The sequence below is a fragment of the Myodes glareolus genome, chromosome 13 (genome assembly GCF_982192425.1).
Source record: "Myodes glareolus chromosome 13, mMyoGla1.1, whole genome shotgun sequence".
Classification (NCBI taxonomy): Eukaryota; Metazoa; Chordata; class Mammalia; order Rodentia; family Cricetidae; genus Myodes; species Myodes glareolus.
Window position 1 is genome coordinate 26,897,978 of NC_142038.1, and position 18,641 is coordinate 26,916,618.

The window sequence follows — 18,641 nt, forward strand, 5'->3', positions numbered from 1 at the left end:
CCTAAGGACACTAATCTCACTCACAAGAGCTCTACCCTAGGTATGACCCCGTCACCTCCCAAGTGCCCCATCCCCTGACGTCATCATCCTTTACCTTGAGGATTAGGATTTCAACACACAAATTTGTGGGGTCACAACGTTCAGTCTGCAGTAATCAGAGATACTCACAGAGAGCCTGGCATGTGCCAGACACTTGGCCTATCTTCCTTCCTTTTTAAGAGGCCTGGGAGGTAGGACTCTCCTTGCTGGCAGTGTTCGCCTGTAAAACCAAGTGGGAGTTCCTGTCTTGATCTCAGAGGCGTACAGGCAGCAAGGCCAGGTCAATCATGATTTTTGTACTTGTGTCTCTACTCTGAAATTCCTTCTTAATTCACTTGCTGATATGTTTATTCACTGCTGAGTTCAGAGCTTTTGTAGCTCTGAGACATTTGATAAATTCAAGAACTATATGAAAGATTTTGGCAAGAGGGGCCAAATCTTTCTGTGATCTGTCCAGTCTTGAGTTCTTCGAATCCACTGAGACACAAGGTACTGCCTAGGTCCAGTACCCAATCCGTCCCTGCATCTACCTGCCATCCCTCCTCCCTTCCGCTCAAGGAATTCTGAGAATCTGCTCTGGGCCCTGGAGTAAGCCAGGAGATTTGCTGATTGCAGGTTGGAAAACTAGACTGGACATTTTTTTTTTTCTCCTGAAGATGCATTCTTTCTGAAGCAGGGGATCGATTTCCAACAAAGATACACGGGCTTCCAGGGAAGCCACTTCTGTGAGTCTGAAGTGAAACCTTGCAAATCCTCTGCCAGGGTCATTTATATCCCTGGCTTGAGGAAGCCACAACCCTTCCAGATGAGGGGTGTGGCGTTGCCAGAGGAAGGGGCTTATGGCACAGCAACTTGATAGGCGAGCCAATGGGAGGGGGGCGATGACAAGTTGTGCACAGAAGGCTGGGAGCATGGTGTGGTATTGCTGTCCCCTGACCTGTCCTTGCTCAGCCACGCGACTTGGGCCATTCCCAGCTCCCATCCTAAGCCACACTTCCCATCTGCAAGTGGGAATGAATGGTCTTCAGTGTTCCTCTCACGCTCACCAACAGTAATGGACGGTAGCACCGGCTTTTGAGAGGAAAGCCTGGGCTTTGACTTGACCTCACCTCTCTGGGACCTTGGGTGATTTAGAGATAAGGTGTTTACAGAAAAGACCCGGCTCAATTGAGGTCAGGTAGGTAGGCCTTGATCTAAAGGGGAAATGTAAGAGAAAGGGAGGATGGCTACCTGCAAATAGAGAGTGGACCGAGAGGGGGGGACCCAGATGGCAGCCTGATGGTGGCCTGCTAGCCTCCAGGCTGATTTCCTTTTCTGCTGTTGGTGCGCCATGCACAGGTAGTACGCTGTAATAGCAGCCATAGCGGTAAACTCAAGTGACCCCTGTGTCCCAGTCTCCTGCCCCCTACTGTGGGGACACTAGCATCTACCCTCCTGGGTTGTTCTAGGACTCTAATGAGAAGGCATATATATGAGGCACTTAGCATGGCTTTTGGCATACAGCAAGCCCTCAATAATAGCGTTAGCTATTAGTCCTGTTCTGTGACCTCTTGACTGTCAGCCGAGCTTGCAGAAGGCAGGCAGTCGGGACAGGGCCAGAAAGCCCCAAGTGAGACCTTTCCCAGGGAACTGGGTCACATTAGGAACCCCTTCAGAAGCCTCTAAATGTAGAGAGGGCCAAGAATGTCCCATTAGCAGAGCGCCTAATGGTTTTTAGCTGGAGAGCGGTCTTGGGCCTAATTGACAGGACTACTAAGCCGAGGTTCTTTATTTTTATATGCTGGCTATGCTCTGAGTATGTTGAGCTGCTGTGGGGATCAATCTGTGCAGCCATCATGGGCCTTTATGGGCATTTTTGCGAAGGAGGTGGTGTGGCTGCCAACGAGGGACACTCCCGGATGACCCTGAGCAGACCCATTATCCCCCTTGAGCCTCAGTTTCCACATCAGCAAAGGGAAGGAGGCAGAGCAGCTGTGTGAAGACCTCAGAACTGCGTGGATTCTATGTGCATGTGTGTGTCTTGGGGAAGAATCTTCACTGTGCTACTTTCCTGTTGGCAGTACTGGGGACCAAACCTAGAGCTTTGCACATGCTAAACGCAGGTGCCTGCCCGCTGTGCCACACCCTGCAGTCCTTTTAGCAGGTTCTGCATAGCGTCTCTGCCTCCCAGGTTATCCATCACCTGGGCCACCTTTCAGGACTGCTGACTCCTGGCCGAGCTGGGGTTCTGAGACTTCTTCGATTCTGTGCTGACTGCTGAAGGCTCTGCCGGTCAGCAGGCCCCTGCTGTCTCGCACCCCCTTCTGTCTCAGCTTCAGGGCCTCCTTCCTGTCCTCCAGGCCCTAGGTGATGGGTCTCCAGCTTGCCACCTCCTGCCTCCTGTGTGCCTCCAACAGCCTAATACAGTTGCTGTGCTGATCCTACCCCCATCACACTCAGAGTAAAACCCAAATCTCCTGCAATCCCACCTGATCCGGCTTCCACCTGCCTCTTCACCCACTGCCATCGCTTCCACCCCTAGCTCCAGACAATGAGCTGCAGCCTGCTGACCTCAGCACCTCTGCGGCTCCACGTCAGCATTGCTAGGCTCGCCCTCGCTGAGGTCTTCGCCCTGACTAATGCCCTCCTTCCTCCTCCATCACCTGGCTTCTGTCTGCTCCCTTAGGAAGCCTTACCTGCCCCCACCTCACCCCTTCAACACTCAGCTCCCATGCTCCAAATGACCCAGTAAATTCAGACCTAATATCCATCCCAGAGAAATAAAGACAGATGCCCACTAACAGACTTAAACACAATTATTCCAGACTTACAATGGCCCAAACATAGAAGCAAAGCAACTGACTGTCCACAAAAGCCAAAGCCATCTGCATTGCCCCAGACCGACTGGGTACAAAGGGAACAGAAGTGCCAAGAGGTAGCTGGGAGAACCTACCCTTACTGGCTGCAGTGACCGAGCATAGGTGATTCGGAGCTGGCATTCGGAGCTGGCATGACTGCAGGAATTCAGAGTTGGGGCAACATGTCTCCTGTCACCTTCAGACTCCCAGTAAGGCCCAGAAGCTTCTAACTGGCCTCATCACAATTCATACAGTGGTCCTTATTCTTGAAGTTTGTATTCGAGTTCCCAAGTAGGTACCTGAAACCATAGATAACACCAGACCCTGAATACTGTAGGGTTTTTTTCTATGCATACACACAAAATCTGAAGCCTTTTCCACCTTTACTAAGCCCCACTCTGTACTGCAACCTTAACTGTAAGCGTTTGAGGTATGTTAGCAAAACCAGTTTAAATTTCTTATCCCCCTCCTTTTTTTGTTTTTTATTTTGTTTTTTAGTGTTTTGTTTTGTTTTTTAAGACAGTGTTTCTCTGTAGCTTTGAAGCCTGCGGTGGAACTCACTCTGTAGTCCAGGATGGCCTTAAACTCAAAGAAATCTGCTTGCCTCTGCCTCCTCCTGAGTGCTGGAATTAAAGGTGTGCGCCACCACGGCCTGGCTCACAAATTCTTAGATTGCTTCTTAGATCTTAACCCACCTTGTCACACGATTCTTGTCTATTCGGCTTAGAACGCTTGCCTGCCTTTGCCCCTATGAGGAGTGCATCATGGCTCCACATTAGCATGCCCTGACAGCAGCATTGTTGCTCTTGAACTTGGGGACATTTGCTCTGAGGTACGAGGAAACTGAACATAGCATCGCCTTGCCACAACAGTCTATGTCTGGGAGTGAGGATGACTCTGGAGACCCTAATGGGTGGCGGTACACACCCTGTGGATACACTGGACACATGGACGACTCAGTGACTGGGCCTGACTACTTAAGACTTCATCATGCTAATCCGAATGATGCATAATTACAAACTTATGAATTGCTTACATCTGGAATTTTCTGTACCGATAAGTAGCGATGACTCTCATCATACTTTCTGTGTGATCCCTGCTCAGCCCCCAGGGGTCCATCTCTGAGAGGACAGTGGTCGCTTTTGTCAGTTCCCACCCTTGGCTGTTGCATGTTCTCTAATATGAGGTTGAGTAACTTGCAGCTCGATACTTAGGGCTACTGGGTATCCGTGTAGTGGGGAAGATGGAGAGAGGGGACGGTGGGGACTTGTCCCGGAGCACATTTGCTGGCACAGCTGCTTGGCCTGAGACTCAGCTGGGAATGGCTGTGTGCAGGGTCCTGGTTCCCATGCTGCCCATATAGGCAGGATTCTTGCAAAATGCCAATTAAGATATTTGACCCAAATTTGGGTAAAAGCCCTTTTCCTGTTTCAAGTTGAGCTAATTATATACATTTATTCATAATTTATGAGGCCTAGTAAGTGGGAACAATTAGGAAAAGGCCAGGGGAAAGCCTATTTCTCTTAAGTGTCCTGCTTGCCTTGCCTTCCTTTCTTTCTTTCTTTCTTTCTTTCCTTCCTTCCTTCCTTCCTTCTTTCTTTCTTTCTTTCTTTCTTTCTTTCTTTCTTTCTTTCTTTCTTTCTTTCTTTCTTTCTTTCCCCCTGAGGCCAGCCCTGCCCATCTACCATAGAACACTGCTACTTTTATTATGATCATTGTCTTTCCCTGAGGTCACTACCCTGCCCTTAGCTGACATTTATCAAGTACTTACTGAGCTGGACTGTAACCTCAATTGCCTGTAAGCCTGGTGCTGTACCCATTTTATAGTGAGACAGTTGGATTTCAGAGGGTCATGCAAATGGCTTTCCCTATCAAGCCTATGGCTGATGAGTAGAAATTTAGACTCTGGATAGCCAGGCCTTAGCTGCCTTCCTCAAATCTGTGGTGTTCCACTGCAGTCCTGTCCCGGCTGCCTCGAGGGTTGCTGAACATCAGGGCAGTCCCATAATTTATTAAATAATAATAAAGTGTTAGGTGACCTTGGGTACCAGTGAGAAAGTCAACAGCTTGCTAGAGGCAAGAGGTGGGCCGGCCTGAGGATCTGCATTGAAAAAAAAATCCTCCAGATGGTGCTAGAGAGATGGCTCAGCAGTTGAGAGCACTGGCTGCTCTTCTAGAGAACCTGGGTTCAATTCCCAGCACCCACACGGCGGCTCATATTGTCTGTAACTCCTGTTCCAGGGGCTCTGACACTCTCATACAGACATACCTGTAGGCAAAACCACTGATGTACTTAAAATAAATAAATTATTTTTAAAAAGAGAAAAGAAAAGATCCCCCAGAAAATGAGGATGCGGCTGGCCGTTGGTCCGGGTGGTGCTGCTGCCAGAGTCCCCTCAAACTTCCTCCCGCCCTCACCTTGCTGCAGATGAGTGAGGGGCTCTGCAGACCTCTTCCTGTGAGCTTACATGGATGTTATCCTACAGGGGAAGCCTGCAGCATGGTTGCCGTGTCCTCCCCTACGCATGGGGATTGCCTGCTGCATGAGTCTCTTCTGCAGCTTAGGTTTTTCTCTGGCACGTCTCCAAGACGATCCCTAGATCTGCCTCATTCCTTTCAATAAGACTGGTGTTCTGTAATAGAGGCGTGTTACGGTTTTATTTCCAACTTATCGTCTAGGTGGTCTTCCACACTTCAGACATTATCAATAATCCCCCAACACGCTTGTGGACTTAGGCGTCTCATGAAAGCTTGGAAATCACTCAGTGTCAAGACATTATTCGCCCCTTGTTCTGTTCTGTGATTATTAAAGAAGGACACTAGCCATGAGGCATTGCGTTCGAGGTGAGGGGCACTTATATAAAATGGTAACTGGTTACTGGCGCTAGTAAAGTTTTCAGCGAAGCAGTCCTTGTAAGAGGAAAGACAAGTTGTGCGGGCAGGGCCTTGAGGGATGTGTAGGAATACAAAGGGAAAGGAAAGAGGGCAGCGGGGCTTTGTGCTGCAGGGCCCACCTTACCTTCCCGTAGGCTCAGTAGTTTTAAGGAATGAGGCAGATCTTTACACTTACTGGTTATCTGGCAAATTTGGGTCTTGGTAGAGGGTCCAGATCAACAGCCCTTATGAATGAGCAGGTTCCTGGCTGGGCATGGCCACAGTCAGCTCTGACTACACTCTGACCACCTCTTTCCTTCCTGTCTCCTCAGGGTGGGGAATCCGGGGAGGAACAGCTGTGTGCTGACCTGCCGGAGCTGGACCTCTCCCAGCTGGACACCAGTGACTTTGACTCAGCCGCGTGCTTCGGGGAGCTGCAGTGGTGCCCGGAGACCTCAGAGACAGAGCCCAGCCAGTACAGCCCTGATGACTCCGAGCTCTTCCAGGTGGGCCCCGACTCTCGCCAGTCCCGGGCTGTGCCCTAAACAAATCTTAACAACAGCCTCAGAAATACAAAGCCGACCTGCTTCCCGAGCCAGGACTTTGTGATCAGGCCTCTGGGATGGGGCTTGTGGTATACTGAGCATCTCTGCAGTACTGTTCCTGCCTGTGTGTGTTGCCTCACTCTGTTCTCCCAGCAGCTCCTACCAGAAAGAGCCCCCAGAGGTTCAACCAAACCAGCCATTCTGCAGAGTACTCTCAGTCCCTGTGGCTTGGGCGCCCAGCCCCAGGCACATGATGGCTAGCGTTTCTTTTAAGAAGGCTTCTTCAGGAGACTAAAAGCATGAGACGTCTGGGCTGTTCTGCAAAATAACGCAAGGTCTACAGACATTTGCTTGTGTGTGTTGGTTGAGGCAGGGGATGCATTGCATGGTTAAGGATGAAATAAGACTCACCATGTTGAAGCTGAGGCAGGTGCCTAGGCTCAGTGTGCCTCTGTGGTGCTTAGGCAGCACTATACCGCACACATGTGGGCTTGTAAGCCATTGGGCGTCACAGATACTCCTGTGGAGGGAGCTAGTCTGTCCTTCCAGAGCTGCCTGTCAAGCCCCTTGTGTGTCAGGAGCTGAGGTCATCAGTAAGTAGACTCAAAGTCTGGAGGAGGAGACGTCCCTAGATTAGCAAACATATAAGCCAACAGTAGGGACTGCCAGGGCACAGGGCAGAGGATGGCTGGAGGCTGGTGTCAGGAACGGGCCTCTTGTGTTTAGCCGGGGAGGGGAGAATGGAGGGCAGAAACAGTGATCCTGGGGCAGCCCCTGGGAGCTTGCGGTGCTGGGAAGGAAGTATAGGCAGGCGGGACCTCACCATGGAGTCTTGTAAAAAATAGTACGGGTTTTCCTTGAGAAGGTTCTAACCTATAAATTGCATATTGTTAATCACTCATTTTATAGGCAAGGAAAATAAAGCTCAGAGAGCTGGAGTGATGGGTTCAAGGTCACACAGCGAGGAAGGATCAGGGCAAAGGTTCTAACTTAGGAGCCCACAACCTGCAACCTACACTGCTATATGGAATCCCTTTACCAGTCTTGTGAGAGCTGGGCCCTGGGCCTGTCTGGCTCCATCCAGGATCTCTCTGTCTCTTTGACTCTCTCTCTGTCTCTCTCTGTCTCTCTCTCTCTGTGTGTATGCATATGGAGGTCAGAGGACCACCTCGGTCGTTCCTCAGGCACCATATACCTTGCTTTTTGTCTGTGTTTGTTTTAGAGACAGGGCCTCACCATGTATTGCCTAGAAATCACCTGTTTCCACTTCCCAATCCTGGAATAAGTAGATACTGCCACCCTTTCTTCTTTCTTTCCTTCCTTCCTTCCTTCCTTCCTTCCTTCCTTCCTTCCTTCCTTCCCTCCTTCCCTCTCTCCCTCCCTCCTTTCTTCCTTCCTTCCTTTCTTTGTTTTAAACATGAGTCCTAAACTCAGTCCTCTTGCTCACAAGGCAAATGCTTTACTGTCTCCCCAGCCCTCTTTATTAAACAAACAAACTCTAAACTTAAACACGGTGCCAAAACAATGTTGCTCCCCTCGCTCTTAGGGGACAGATGTTTTTCAAAAAGGCTTTCAGATTGCAGAGAGCTAATGTACGAGTGGGGTCAGCGTGCTGCTGGAGACCAAACCCTGGAGACTACACAGGCCCCACACTTCCTGTTCCTAGCCAGAGCCTCAGCAGTCCTCAGGAGAAGTCATGTCATGGGTGCGATGAGCTCAGAGTTGAACGAGCCTGCGAAGGCTCCCAGCTCAGTGAGCAGTCAGTCCTCACAGTGGGCTTAGCGCTTACGCCAGGACCTCTCCCCTTCACACTCACTTCCCTCGGGCCGTTACACACAGCTGCACCTGCTGCACGGGTGATAATGTGACTAGAGTCTGTCACCGTCATTGTCTGTGTGGCATCCCCTTCGTTAACTCTGGGGCTGTGTTCTCAGTTTGCACATTGTACCCCAGGACTTTATCCTGGCTGTGTCTAGCATTGTGTCCAGCCCTAATAAATACTCATCACATAAGTAAAGCCATGCCCCCCCCCCCCCGAGCTGTTTGATCTCTTCTGCTCCTGGACACTCATCTTCTGTCTGTGCTCTCCCTGAAGACAATAGTTTGCTCATTTCTGAAATCTTGGCACATGGTAAGGGTCCAGTTAGCAGGTGGTATGACCTCTTCCAAAGCCATGCACTGAGACCCAGGGTCCACTGGCTCTGATCCTCCTTCTGCCGTTAACTTAGACAGCTTCATCCTGTGAGGGGGGCACAATGGATCACAATGCTGTGTCAGTGCCCTGTTCTGACAATCTAATGGCACCATTGCTAGAGAAACAAAGAGAAAGGAGAGCAAGCTATAGCACTGAGGGTTGACAAGCTCTGTGGACATGGCATTGCTTTCCGGTTTCTGTATGTCCCAAAGTCTTGGGGCCTGGGTATGACAGGCACTTAGTGATCGCTCTAGAATGAGCAGATGATTGGTTATTTCATGCTATGCAGCCTTGGCAAGCTAACCTTTACAGGGCCTCAGTTTCCCTGTGTGAGGAATGAAGAGGGAACAGGGACTGTATCACTATTTCCTGGTGTGGTAAGGCTAGAGGACGTCACCAGTCCTTAAAGATGCTGGGAATTTGTGGGCCCTCATAGAAGAAGGGCATGCTGGGCCGTGGGTGACTTCCTCGGTGTCTACAAACTCACGACGGCTTTCTTGGACAGGCAAGGATCTCTGCGTGTTCTTTTGGCTGTCTGCGCTGCTCTGTGCCATTCCCTCAAGCCACTCCCGTCCCCAAATGGAGCGTTTCACTAAGGTTTCTGCAAGGCTCCTTTTCCTCCAGCCTGAGACGAGCCGGGGAAGGCTGGGGGCGGGGCAAGTCTATTAATATCCCTTTCTCAGCTGATTAACTCTCCATTAATTTTCACTCCGTTTCTAAGCCGAGCAGGGGGAGCAAGCTAATGGGCCCAGGCAGGATGAGGTGGCCAGCTCCAGTGATATCGAAAGGCGCCAATAGGGCAGCCAGGAGGCCTGGAAGGAGCCACAGCAGTGTAGGGAGATGGCCCTTCTCCTAACCCCACCCAGCCGTTCCAGAGCTAGGCAGCTCAGGGAGAGGGGTTGGGAACAGGTCTTTTGTTAGTGTCTGTGGCTTATATCCATCCTCGTCATGGTCTCTGCCATTTTGCGCTCCTCTCCACCCCATGCTTGTGCTCGGTAAGTTAGGATTCTTGCATCTGTGGCCCTGCCTTGGCTTGCTATGTGACTTTGGCAGGTCTTTGTTCTGGGGCTTCAGCCCACCTGTGGAAAGAAAGAATGGCAGGCAGGCTTCCCAAGGAGCCCTAGTTGTAACTGGTTGAAGTTGTTGCCTAGAGCCCGCCTGTGTCACCAGGGCTCTGGCATGAAGTCATCCATGCAGCAGATGAGCTAGAACACGCATACCGCTTGTCTGACACCCCTGGCCGCTGGAAAGCCCTTACATTCTGTTATGTGTGATAATTTATGGCACCCTGGGAATTCTCATTCCTCCCAGTACTGATGACGTCATTCCGAGTGACTTCTCTAGAACCCGAGAAACTGAAGTCAGACAGTCTCCCTCTTGCTCCCCATCTGTTTCTCTTGCTCAGCAGTTTTGCTGCTTCTCAGACCCCAGGCTTGGAACTAGGAGAGGCCCTGGGGTTATGTCTCCCCTTGTGCAGGTTCAGGGCCACCCTGGTGGTAGAGCTCCGTGTGGTCATCCCCCAAATATCACTGGGTCCAAGTCCCAGGTTCTTAATTCCCCATCGAGCTAGCAAGTGTTCTGGAAATAGAGCTTTGGGAAGTCTTGCCTGAGGATTGGGGGAGTCTTTCAGGTGGGGGCCAGTCACTTGAATCCTCATAGCTCCCTAGGTCCAGAGTCCACAGAGCCCTGGTTCAGGTGCACTAACAACTTCTTTTGACTTTTACTTATTTATTTTTTTATTCTTAGCTCTGTTCTAAAAATTACAGACACGTTTATTCTCCTCTCCCCGAGGCCCCGTTTGAGTTACTCAGCTGCTGCCCTGAGTGTAAGGTTATAGTCTAAACAGATTCAGTGCAGCCAAAAGGCCACCACGAGATGTGTATTTCAGATGAACTTCCTGAAGAAAAGATAAACAGATAGGCCCGGGATGGGAAAGCGTGCCTCAGAAGGGAGCATGTGACGGCATGTGCCTCTGCCAGCGCAGACCCAGGGAATCAGGGTTTCTGACTACTTGGCCTAATCTAGAAGCAATGTGGTCTGTGGCCTTAGCCTCAAGCTTGGGACCCAGGCGAGGCACCTCAGGGGTAGGAGAGGACAGGGAAGGTGGGGTTCTGGTCCATCTGTGCACCAGTTTTCTCTGCAAAATGGAGATTAGAATCATGCTCCCCTCAAAAGGGTGTTGTGTGAGCTCCTAGATGCTACCAACAGAGCTTTCCAGTCCCTGTCAAGCCTAGGCCATTACCCTAGGTCTCCCCTTAGCCTGAGTCTTGTTTTCTCAGCCTTTTGCTTTAAGTGTCGACTGTTCAGAGAAAGTTCCTGGCCGCTCTAGGCAGCCTGCAATCTCCTTGGGTTTTCTGTTGTTGTTGTTGTTGTTGTTGTTGCTTGTTTTGTTTGTTTGTTAGTTTGTTTAGCTATCCCAGCATCCCCTGGCTTCCTCCAGCCCCTCTCCAGCTCTGAAATGTACTCCCTTGTTCTCCTGTCCAGCTCCACTCAGCAGCAAAAGCCAGACTCTAGGAGGGCAGGGGTGTGGCGTTCTGGGTGTGCTGGATGCAGCGCAGCGTGTGATGGGAAGGGAAGGAAGGGCGTGAGGTGGGGGCTGACTCCCGTGGCCGTCACTGGAATGGTGGCTGTGTGGAATATTTGTTGAAGATGCGTTACGTTCATTTATGCTGTGGAATGTTTGTTTAATGATTCAAGGATGGGTTGCATTCTTTTTGTCTGGTTTTGTTTTTGTTCAAGACGGGGGTTTCTCTGTGTCACAGCCCTAGCTGTCCTGGCACTCGCTCTGTAGACCAGGCTGACTTCAAACTCACAGAGATCCGTCTGTCTCTGCCTCCCAAAGTGCTGCGATAAAAGGCATGCCCCACCACTGCTCAGATCTGTTGCATTCGTTAATGTTGCATTTGTTTATCTCTGTGAAGCTGTGTTGCTTTGCCTGTCTAAAACACCTGATTGGGCTAATAAAGACCTGAGTGGCAAATAGCTAGGCAGGAGAGATAAATAGGTGGGACTACCAGGCAGAGAGAATAAATAGAGGAACAAGAGAGAGGAGCTAGGAAAGGAGAGGGCGAGGACACCAGGAGCCAACCACTAAGCCACACTGCCAGCTACAGAGTAAGAAGGGGAAAAGGGAATAGAGAATAGAGAAAGGTATAAGCCTGGAGGCAAAAGGTAGACAGAATAATTTAAGTTTAAGCTTAAAAAAGAGCTGGCTAGAAAAAAAGCCAAGCTTAGGCTGTGCAGTGGTGGCGCACGCCTTGAATCCCAGCACTCGGGAGGCAGAGGCAGACAGAGCTCTGTGAGTTTGAGGCCAGCCTGGTCTGCAAGAGCGAGTTTCAGGACAGGCACCAAAGCTACACAGAGAAAACCTATTCTCTAAAAACAAAAACAAAATAAGCCAAGCTAAGGCCAGGCATTCATAAGAAAACCAACAATAGGTGGTGATATAGTTAGCAGGTATAGCATAGCAAGGTAAGTGCTTGCTTTGTGTTAGGCACGGCATCTAAGCACCTTACCTGTAACCACCCCCCACCAGCCCCTCTTTACCCCCCCCCCACTCCTCCATAAGAACTCCTCGGAGTGAGTCCTGTCTGGTATCTATGTGGCAGGTGAGGACTAACTTGCCCAAGAACCCACAGTTGGTAAGTGTGGTCTCTGTGAATGAGTCAGCAGCTTCAAAACCCAGCACCCAGGTCTCTCCCTGAGCGAGCCAAGAGAACAAACCCCAGGACCCCATTGAAAGCCCAAGCAGGCTTCCAATGCTGTAGTTATGACATCCACAGTTGAGCTCTGGGGTATCCAGTCTCCACCCAGTCTGGACCTCGAGGGTCAAGGGGCTGAGACCCTGCTGCCAATGAAGGAGGGGACCCGAGTCTCTGACAGAAGAGGCAGGTATTTTCAGGTAGGCTGCCTTCTGCCCAGGTCACAGCTCAATGAGCAGCAGAGCCAGGACTGAGACTCCAGGCAAGGCCCTTCCCATAGCCTGCTTATTGAAGTCTGTGGTTCTCGGAGTTGACAACCTCTTTACTGAGTTTGTGATGTTCCAGGAATATGGAACAGATTTGTCAGGCTAAGGGGTGGGGTGAGGTGGCAAGAAGGCAGTGGTGGTTTATCGGGGTACACAGAACAGTTGGGTCTCCCACAGCGGCTAACCCTGTCCTCTCCCCTACCCCCCCCCCCCGCCCGGTTGTCTCTTCCATCCAGATTGATAGTGAGAATGAAGCTCTCTTGGCTGCGCTTACTAAGACCCTGGATGACATCCCCGAAGACGATGTGGGGCTGGCTGCCTTCCCGGGGCTGGATGAAGGAGACACACCATCCTGTGACCCAGCTTCTTCACCTGCCCCCTTATCTGCGCCCCCCAGCCCCGCCTTGGAGAGGCTTCTGTCCCCAGTGTCTGAAGTGGATGAGCTTTCTATGGTGAGGACTGTGACCTCGGGCTGCTGTCAGGTTGTCGCACGGTGAGGGTTGCGCTGTCAGTTTCAGCTCAGTCAGGGTCCCTGAGCGCCAGCACATGGCTTCTGTGGAGAGCCTGGAGCGCGAGGTCTCGCTGGGCCTTCACCCTTCCTGCCTGGACAGTGGCGTTAGGCTTGGTTCTATTTCTGTTTTAAACCTTAAAATTACACGCAAACTTTTTCACAGCGATAGCACACAGAGGAGAAAAACCCAGGCAGGAAACAGAAACGTGGACAGTTAAAAGCAAAACCTTCCTAGTCCTCTCACAATTGCCTTCCCCAGAGGTAACCATGGTTACTGATCTGTTACATGACTTTCCTCTTCACCTTTTTTTTTTTTTTTTCCCAAACTACAAAACCAGCAGAGCCTACGTTATAAAATGCTCTGCACCTTTCTCCCTCGGAGCAGTGTGTCCTGGAAAGCCTTCAGATGAGGGTGTGGAACTTTGCCTCCTCCTGGGTGGCTGTGTGGTACTTCCAGGTAAGGATGTGCCATCATGTAACCGTTCCCCTGCTGACCGATGGACATCCGTTGTCGACCGCGCCATTGCCGCTCTCAGTACTGCAGGCCTTGGTTGCCCTGTGTGAGTCCGTAAATTCTAGAAATGCAAATACCGGCTCATTATGCTTTAAAGAGATTGTGCCAGTTTTCACACCAACAAGTGTAAATTAAATGCTTCCCGTATGAGTGTGTAGAGTGTATATGGAAATGCGGGAGTAGAGACCAGCGCTGACTGGTCTTGCAAGGGTCTGGACCTCCCAACTTACTGAGGACACTTACCCTGGACTCTTGGCTCAGGCTGCCAAAGCCCGGGCAGGTAATTGGCTTTGTATGAATGCGGGGCTTCCTTCCACTCTCTGTAACTGCAACTTCTAGTGTTGCTGAGACTCACCTGGAGATCTAGAACCTGTCAGAGCTGGGAGGGCTCTCAGATCCTGAGCATAGAGTTCTGCTCTGGGGAAAGTAAGGCCTGGGGGAGGAGTCTCATGGCAAGTTGGTATGCCAACCAAGTTAGACCCCGCATGTACTGACTTGTGCACTAGGGTGCTGTGCCTTCTCTTCTGCAGCCTTTGGGACCCAGGGCACTAGTGGTGGTGGTGTGTGTGTGGGGGGGGTATTTACCAAGTGTCTGCTATGGTCCAGCACATACTGTGTTCCATCTCCCATTATGGCTCCCTCTTGTGGGGTCCCGCAGCCTTCCAGCCTGAAAGAGACCGCTTCGATTTGAATTTCAGCCTTCCAATGAGAGCTTGTGGGTCCTTAGGCACACACCCTGTCAATGACTCAGCTTTCTGATCCCTGGAAGTAGATAATAGGGCCCAGGTCAAAGGCTGGCGGGAGAATTACAATGGGTAATGCCTGGGCAGCATTTAGAATAGTGCCTAACGTATAGGCCCACCTAAGACACACTTGGCTGACTCAGAGCCTGACTAGGCCATTAGTAGGAAGAATTCTCAGTGTTATTTCTGTACCAGGCCACTGCAGGAAACCTTGTGAAGGGAGAGAGCAACCCCTGCTGGTCACAGGTTGTCCTAGCCCTGAGCCTTCCATTCTGCCTGCATCGCATGCTGGTTGCCCGACTGATTCTGTTTCCCCACACTGGGTTAGGCTTATGGAAAGCAGACTAAATGTCAAGACTTCTAGTATAATGATAGTTCTGGAGGGGCCCAGAGAAATCACACAGACCCTAGGCCTTGCCTTGAATTCCAGAGAACTAGCTTGTGTGGACTTGGGCGACTAGTGAGCTTCTCTTATAGATCCTCATATCATGAGGTCGGCATGTCTCTCAGGGTCAGCGGTTGGACTCTCAGAGGTGTTTTTAAAAAGTGTCAGATCCTGTGGTTTTGGGTGTGCCCCCCCCCCCCCCGCGCCGCCCCTTGTATCAGGGCAGAGAAGAAAAAAGTTGCTCAGGGTGTTGCCTGCAATGGGGCTGAAGTGACTAGAACCAGATCTTGTCCCTCTAGCAGGGGTGCAGAGTGGTGCATGCATGCATGTGTGCATATGCGCGTGGTGTTTGCAGTCTAGGTAAGGTGTCAGTAATCTCTAGCTACTTGGAGTTCAGAATGTGGCCTTTCTCTAACTCTTGGGTCTTTGGGGCTCTCTGCTGGGGTGCTGGGAAGGCATGCTCCCTAGGAGACACCTGGTGCTATCGTACAAGACACTTCTCGCCTTGTTCTCACCCGTGGTTATGGTGGAGGAGCTGGAATTTCCTTCAGCCTCTGCACTCTTGAGGTGGCTATACTGTGCCCCTGCCAGCAAGAGAGCTTCAACAGTCTTTATTTCAAACGCTGTCTGAGGCCTAGAGGGTAGTTCAGTAGGTGGGGTGCTTGCCTGGCACATAGGAAGCCCATAAAACTGGGTGTGGTGGTTTATGCATGCCTGAAATCTCAGCCCGTAGAAGGTAGAGGCAGGAAGCTCACAAGTTCAAGTCACCCTTGACTATAAAATCTGAGGCCAGCCAGGGATACACGTGACCCTGTGCAAACTAAACCTTAATCTTATGATTTTGCTAAAAAAGACTCGGGAGTCAGGTGCCGAGTTGAAAACCTGCTGGTTCAGAGAGGCCAGGAGCTGATCTTCCTCCTTAGCTGACATCCCAGAAAGAGAACTTCTCTTTTGCCGTCCCACACCAAAAAGGCCGCCAAGCTCAGTCTCTCCCTACTACTCTCTGTGCATTTCTCTGTTCATTTTCCTGACTCCCTCTTGCTCTCTATGGCCACTTCCTGGCAACTAGTTGCTGGCTCCGGCTCTTGACCCAAGGTTGATTTTACTTAATTAGTGTAATCTCAGGGTTTACAGTGTGCTCAGGTATCCCAACAACACTGCCCCCTGCATACATGCAGATGAAAAAAATAGGTGAAGAAAGGACAAACTAAAATTTAGCATTCTTTTACTTGTATGGAAACAGTTGAGTGTGTTGGAGGTAACATGCACTGTGTGTGTGTGTGTGTGTGTGTGTGTGTGTGTGTGTGTGTATGTGTGTGTATGTGTATTCTTGTATGATTAAAAGCCCACCTCATGAAGGTTCACAAGAGAGGAATGGAAGTTGCCTCTAGGTCAGAGAAAGGACCTTGAGAAGGAAGGAGATTTGCTTTTAATTGTCTACCTTTTAGTATTTCACATACACACACACACACACACACACACTCACACCATTTATAAGTACTGTGTATTTAGTTGAAGAAATAAATTTTTAAATGTCATGGACAGAGGAGAATCCTATATTGAGCATCGTTTTGGTCTCTAACCTCTCCATCTGCATGTCTATGTATGCATACATGTGTGTCTATTACGGGCACGTGGAATGAACTGACATTGTCCTCACAGTGAAATGAGCAGGCAGCACCCAGACCTGCTCTCCTGGGCCACTGACTTTGCTCTCTGTGGAGTAATGGTGTTTGGGAGTTTGGTAGACATCAATTTGTTTTCTGCATTACCTAGTCTCCTTGGGGCCTCTGGCCCTGGCCTGGGCATAGTCAGCTGACATGTGGTGCCCTGTGTCTCTGAGTGTGCTTGGCCCTAGTCTCTCCCCCTCTTCCCCTCTTCCCAGCTGCAGAAGCTCCTCCTGACCACATCCTCCCCAACAGCAAGCTCTGATGCTCTGAAGGAGGAGGCCACCTGGTCCCAGGCCAGCCTCAGGTCCAGAAGCCAGCGGCCTTGTGTCAAGGTATTTCTGCCTATGCTCAGAGATGACCTGGGCCCCCAGGTGGCTGTCAGCCATGGCTAGGAGTGGCAGATTCAGTCTACCTCAGTTTCTCCCTCTGTCCTCACACAGCCCTGACTGGGTCCTACTCCTTGGAAACAGCATAGTTAGAGGCTCTGGAAAGGACCCTGTGCTTTCCTACACTCGAATGTTTTGGCCTGTGAGGTTTGACACAGATCTTGGCACGCATTAGAGCAGGGGACAGATGGGAACAGGATCATCACTGGCTGTAGAGGTCGTTGTCCGTTTCATACTGAGTTTTCGGATTTCTTTTCTGAGGAGCTGCAGGCCACTTTAAAACTTGGCGCACCAAAGGTGACACCCATACCTGTCCTCACCCTATTTTTTGGGGGGGGAAGGATCTGCAGAGGCTCCAACACTGGGAGCCCTGTAGAAGTCTAGCGGCCATTTTCTTCCTCAGCAGTTCAGTTTGCCAGGTACCAGCCCTGCTGGAGGCTGGGGGTGAAGTGAAGGAACAGGCCATTCCCACGGTCCTGGGAAAAGATGCTGGGTCTGCTGGCTTCCAGAACAGGCAGAGGGAGAAGCATTGTGCCCCTCCCTGCTCACCGTGGCGTATTTCCTTCTCCAGGCGGATGGCATCCAGGACAAGAAGATCCCCATGCCGCGGTCTCAGAGTCGGCCTTGCACAGAACTGCATAAGCACCTCACCTCGGTGCTGCCCTGCCCCAAAGTGAAAACCCCAACCCCACGCCCAAGTACTCAGCTCCTCTCCAAGGAGGATGAGGAGGTGGGGGAGGATTGCCCGAGCCCCTGGCCAGCTCCAACCTCTCCCCAAGACTCCCTAGCACAGGACAGAGCTAGCCCCAGCTCTGCCCAGGCTCCCCAGGAGGATGTAAGGTCCATGGTACAACTCATTCGCTACATGCACACCTACTGCCTGCCCCAGAGGAAGCTGCCCCAATGGGCTCCAGAGCTGGTCCCCCAGCCCTGCAGCAGCCCGTCCAGGCAGGTCCCACCCCGGTCCCGGCATCCTCAAAAAGCCATCTGGACTGAGTTCTCTATCCTAAGAGAACTTCTGGCTCAAGATGTCCTCTGTGATGTCAGCAAGCCCTACCGCCTGGCCACGCCTGTCTATGCTTCCCTCACACCCCAGTCCAGGCCCAGGCCCCCCAAAGACAGTCAGGCCTCCCCTGCCCACTCTGCCATGGCAGAAGAGGTGAAAATCACAGCTTACCCTAAGAGCACTGGGCCTAGACCCAGCCTGCGCCCTCTGAGGCTGGAGGTGAAGCGGGATGTCAGTCAACCTACCAGGCAAAAGCAGGAGGAAGATGAGGAAGAAGAGGAAGAAGAGGAGGAGGAGGAAGAAAAAGAGGAGGAGGAAGAGGAGTGGGGCAGGAAGAGACCAGGCCGTGGCCTGCCATGGACCAAACTAGGGAGGAAACTGGACAGCTCTGTGTGCCCCGTGCGGCGTTCCAGGAGACTGAATCCAGAGCTGGGCCCCTGGCTAACATTCACTGATGAGCCCCTAGGTGCTCTGCCCTCGATGTGCCTGGCTACAGAGACCCACAACCTGGAGGAGGAACTGGGCAGCCTCACAGATGATAGTCAAGACCAGCAGCTCCCCCAGGGATCCCAGATCCCAGCCCTGGAAAGCCCCTGTGAGAGTGGGTGTGGGGACACAGATGAGGACCCAAGCTGCCCACGGCCCCCTTCCAGAGGTAGTCTGTGGTCCACAAGAAAGGGTGGGGTGGGCATAGCATCCCCACTGGGAGCTGGGATCTCTGCGTTCTAGCCGTCAGTTTTATGTGTTGGATGAGGGTTCTATCTTCTCTCCACTGCCCCTTCTATACAGTGGAGTGTTGGGCAGATCTGCTACACCTGCTCTTTGAGATTTTCATCATGCCTATCAAAGCACTGCCTAGTAAACAAAGAACAGGAGGCCTGCTTCCATGGGGTTAGGGGAGAAGGTCATTAAAATAGTAAACTGAGCTAGGCATGTTGATAAACACAGTACTTAGGCAGGGGCAGGAAGA

The 18,641-nt window shown here is 51.2% G+C and overlaps 1 protein-coding gene and 1 long non-coding RNA gene across 5 annotated transcripts in view; one reads left to right on the forward strand and one right to left on the reverse strand.

Moving 5' to 3' along the window:
* Nucleotides 1-18,641, forward strand: part of Ppargc1b (PPARG coactivator 1 beta) — a 112,228-nt gene that overhangs the window by 72,164 nt on the left and 21,423 nt on the right. For 2 of the 4 annotated variants that reach the window (XM_087896022.1, XM_087896023.1), the window contains exons 2-5: nucleotides 6,083-6,256; nucleotides 12,693-12,908; nucleotides 16,495-16,611; nucleotides 17,237-18,326. In XM_087896022.1, the coding sequence (XP_087752148.1) occupies nucleotides 6,083-6,256; nucleotides 12,693-12,908; nucleotides 16,495-16,611; nucleotides 17,237-18,326 (1,597 nt within the window). The remainder of the gene's footprint in view (nucleotides 1-6,082; nucleotides 6,257-12,692; nucleotides 12,909-16,494; nucleotides 16,612-17,236; nucleotides 18,327-18,641) is intronic. The other 2 variants (XM_087896024.1, XM_087896025.1) reach the window with 1 other exon arrangement.
* On the reverse strand, nucleotides 13,166-17,328 carry LOC148119979 (uncharacterized). The gene is made up of 3 exons (XR_015734694.1): nucleotides 17,215-17,328; nucleotides 14,067-14,243; nucleotides 13,166-13,542 (listed from the first exon to the last, which is right to left on the reverse strand). It is a non-coding gene; the product is annotated as an uncharacterized LOC148119979 (long non-coding RNA).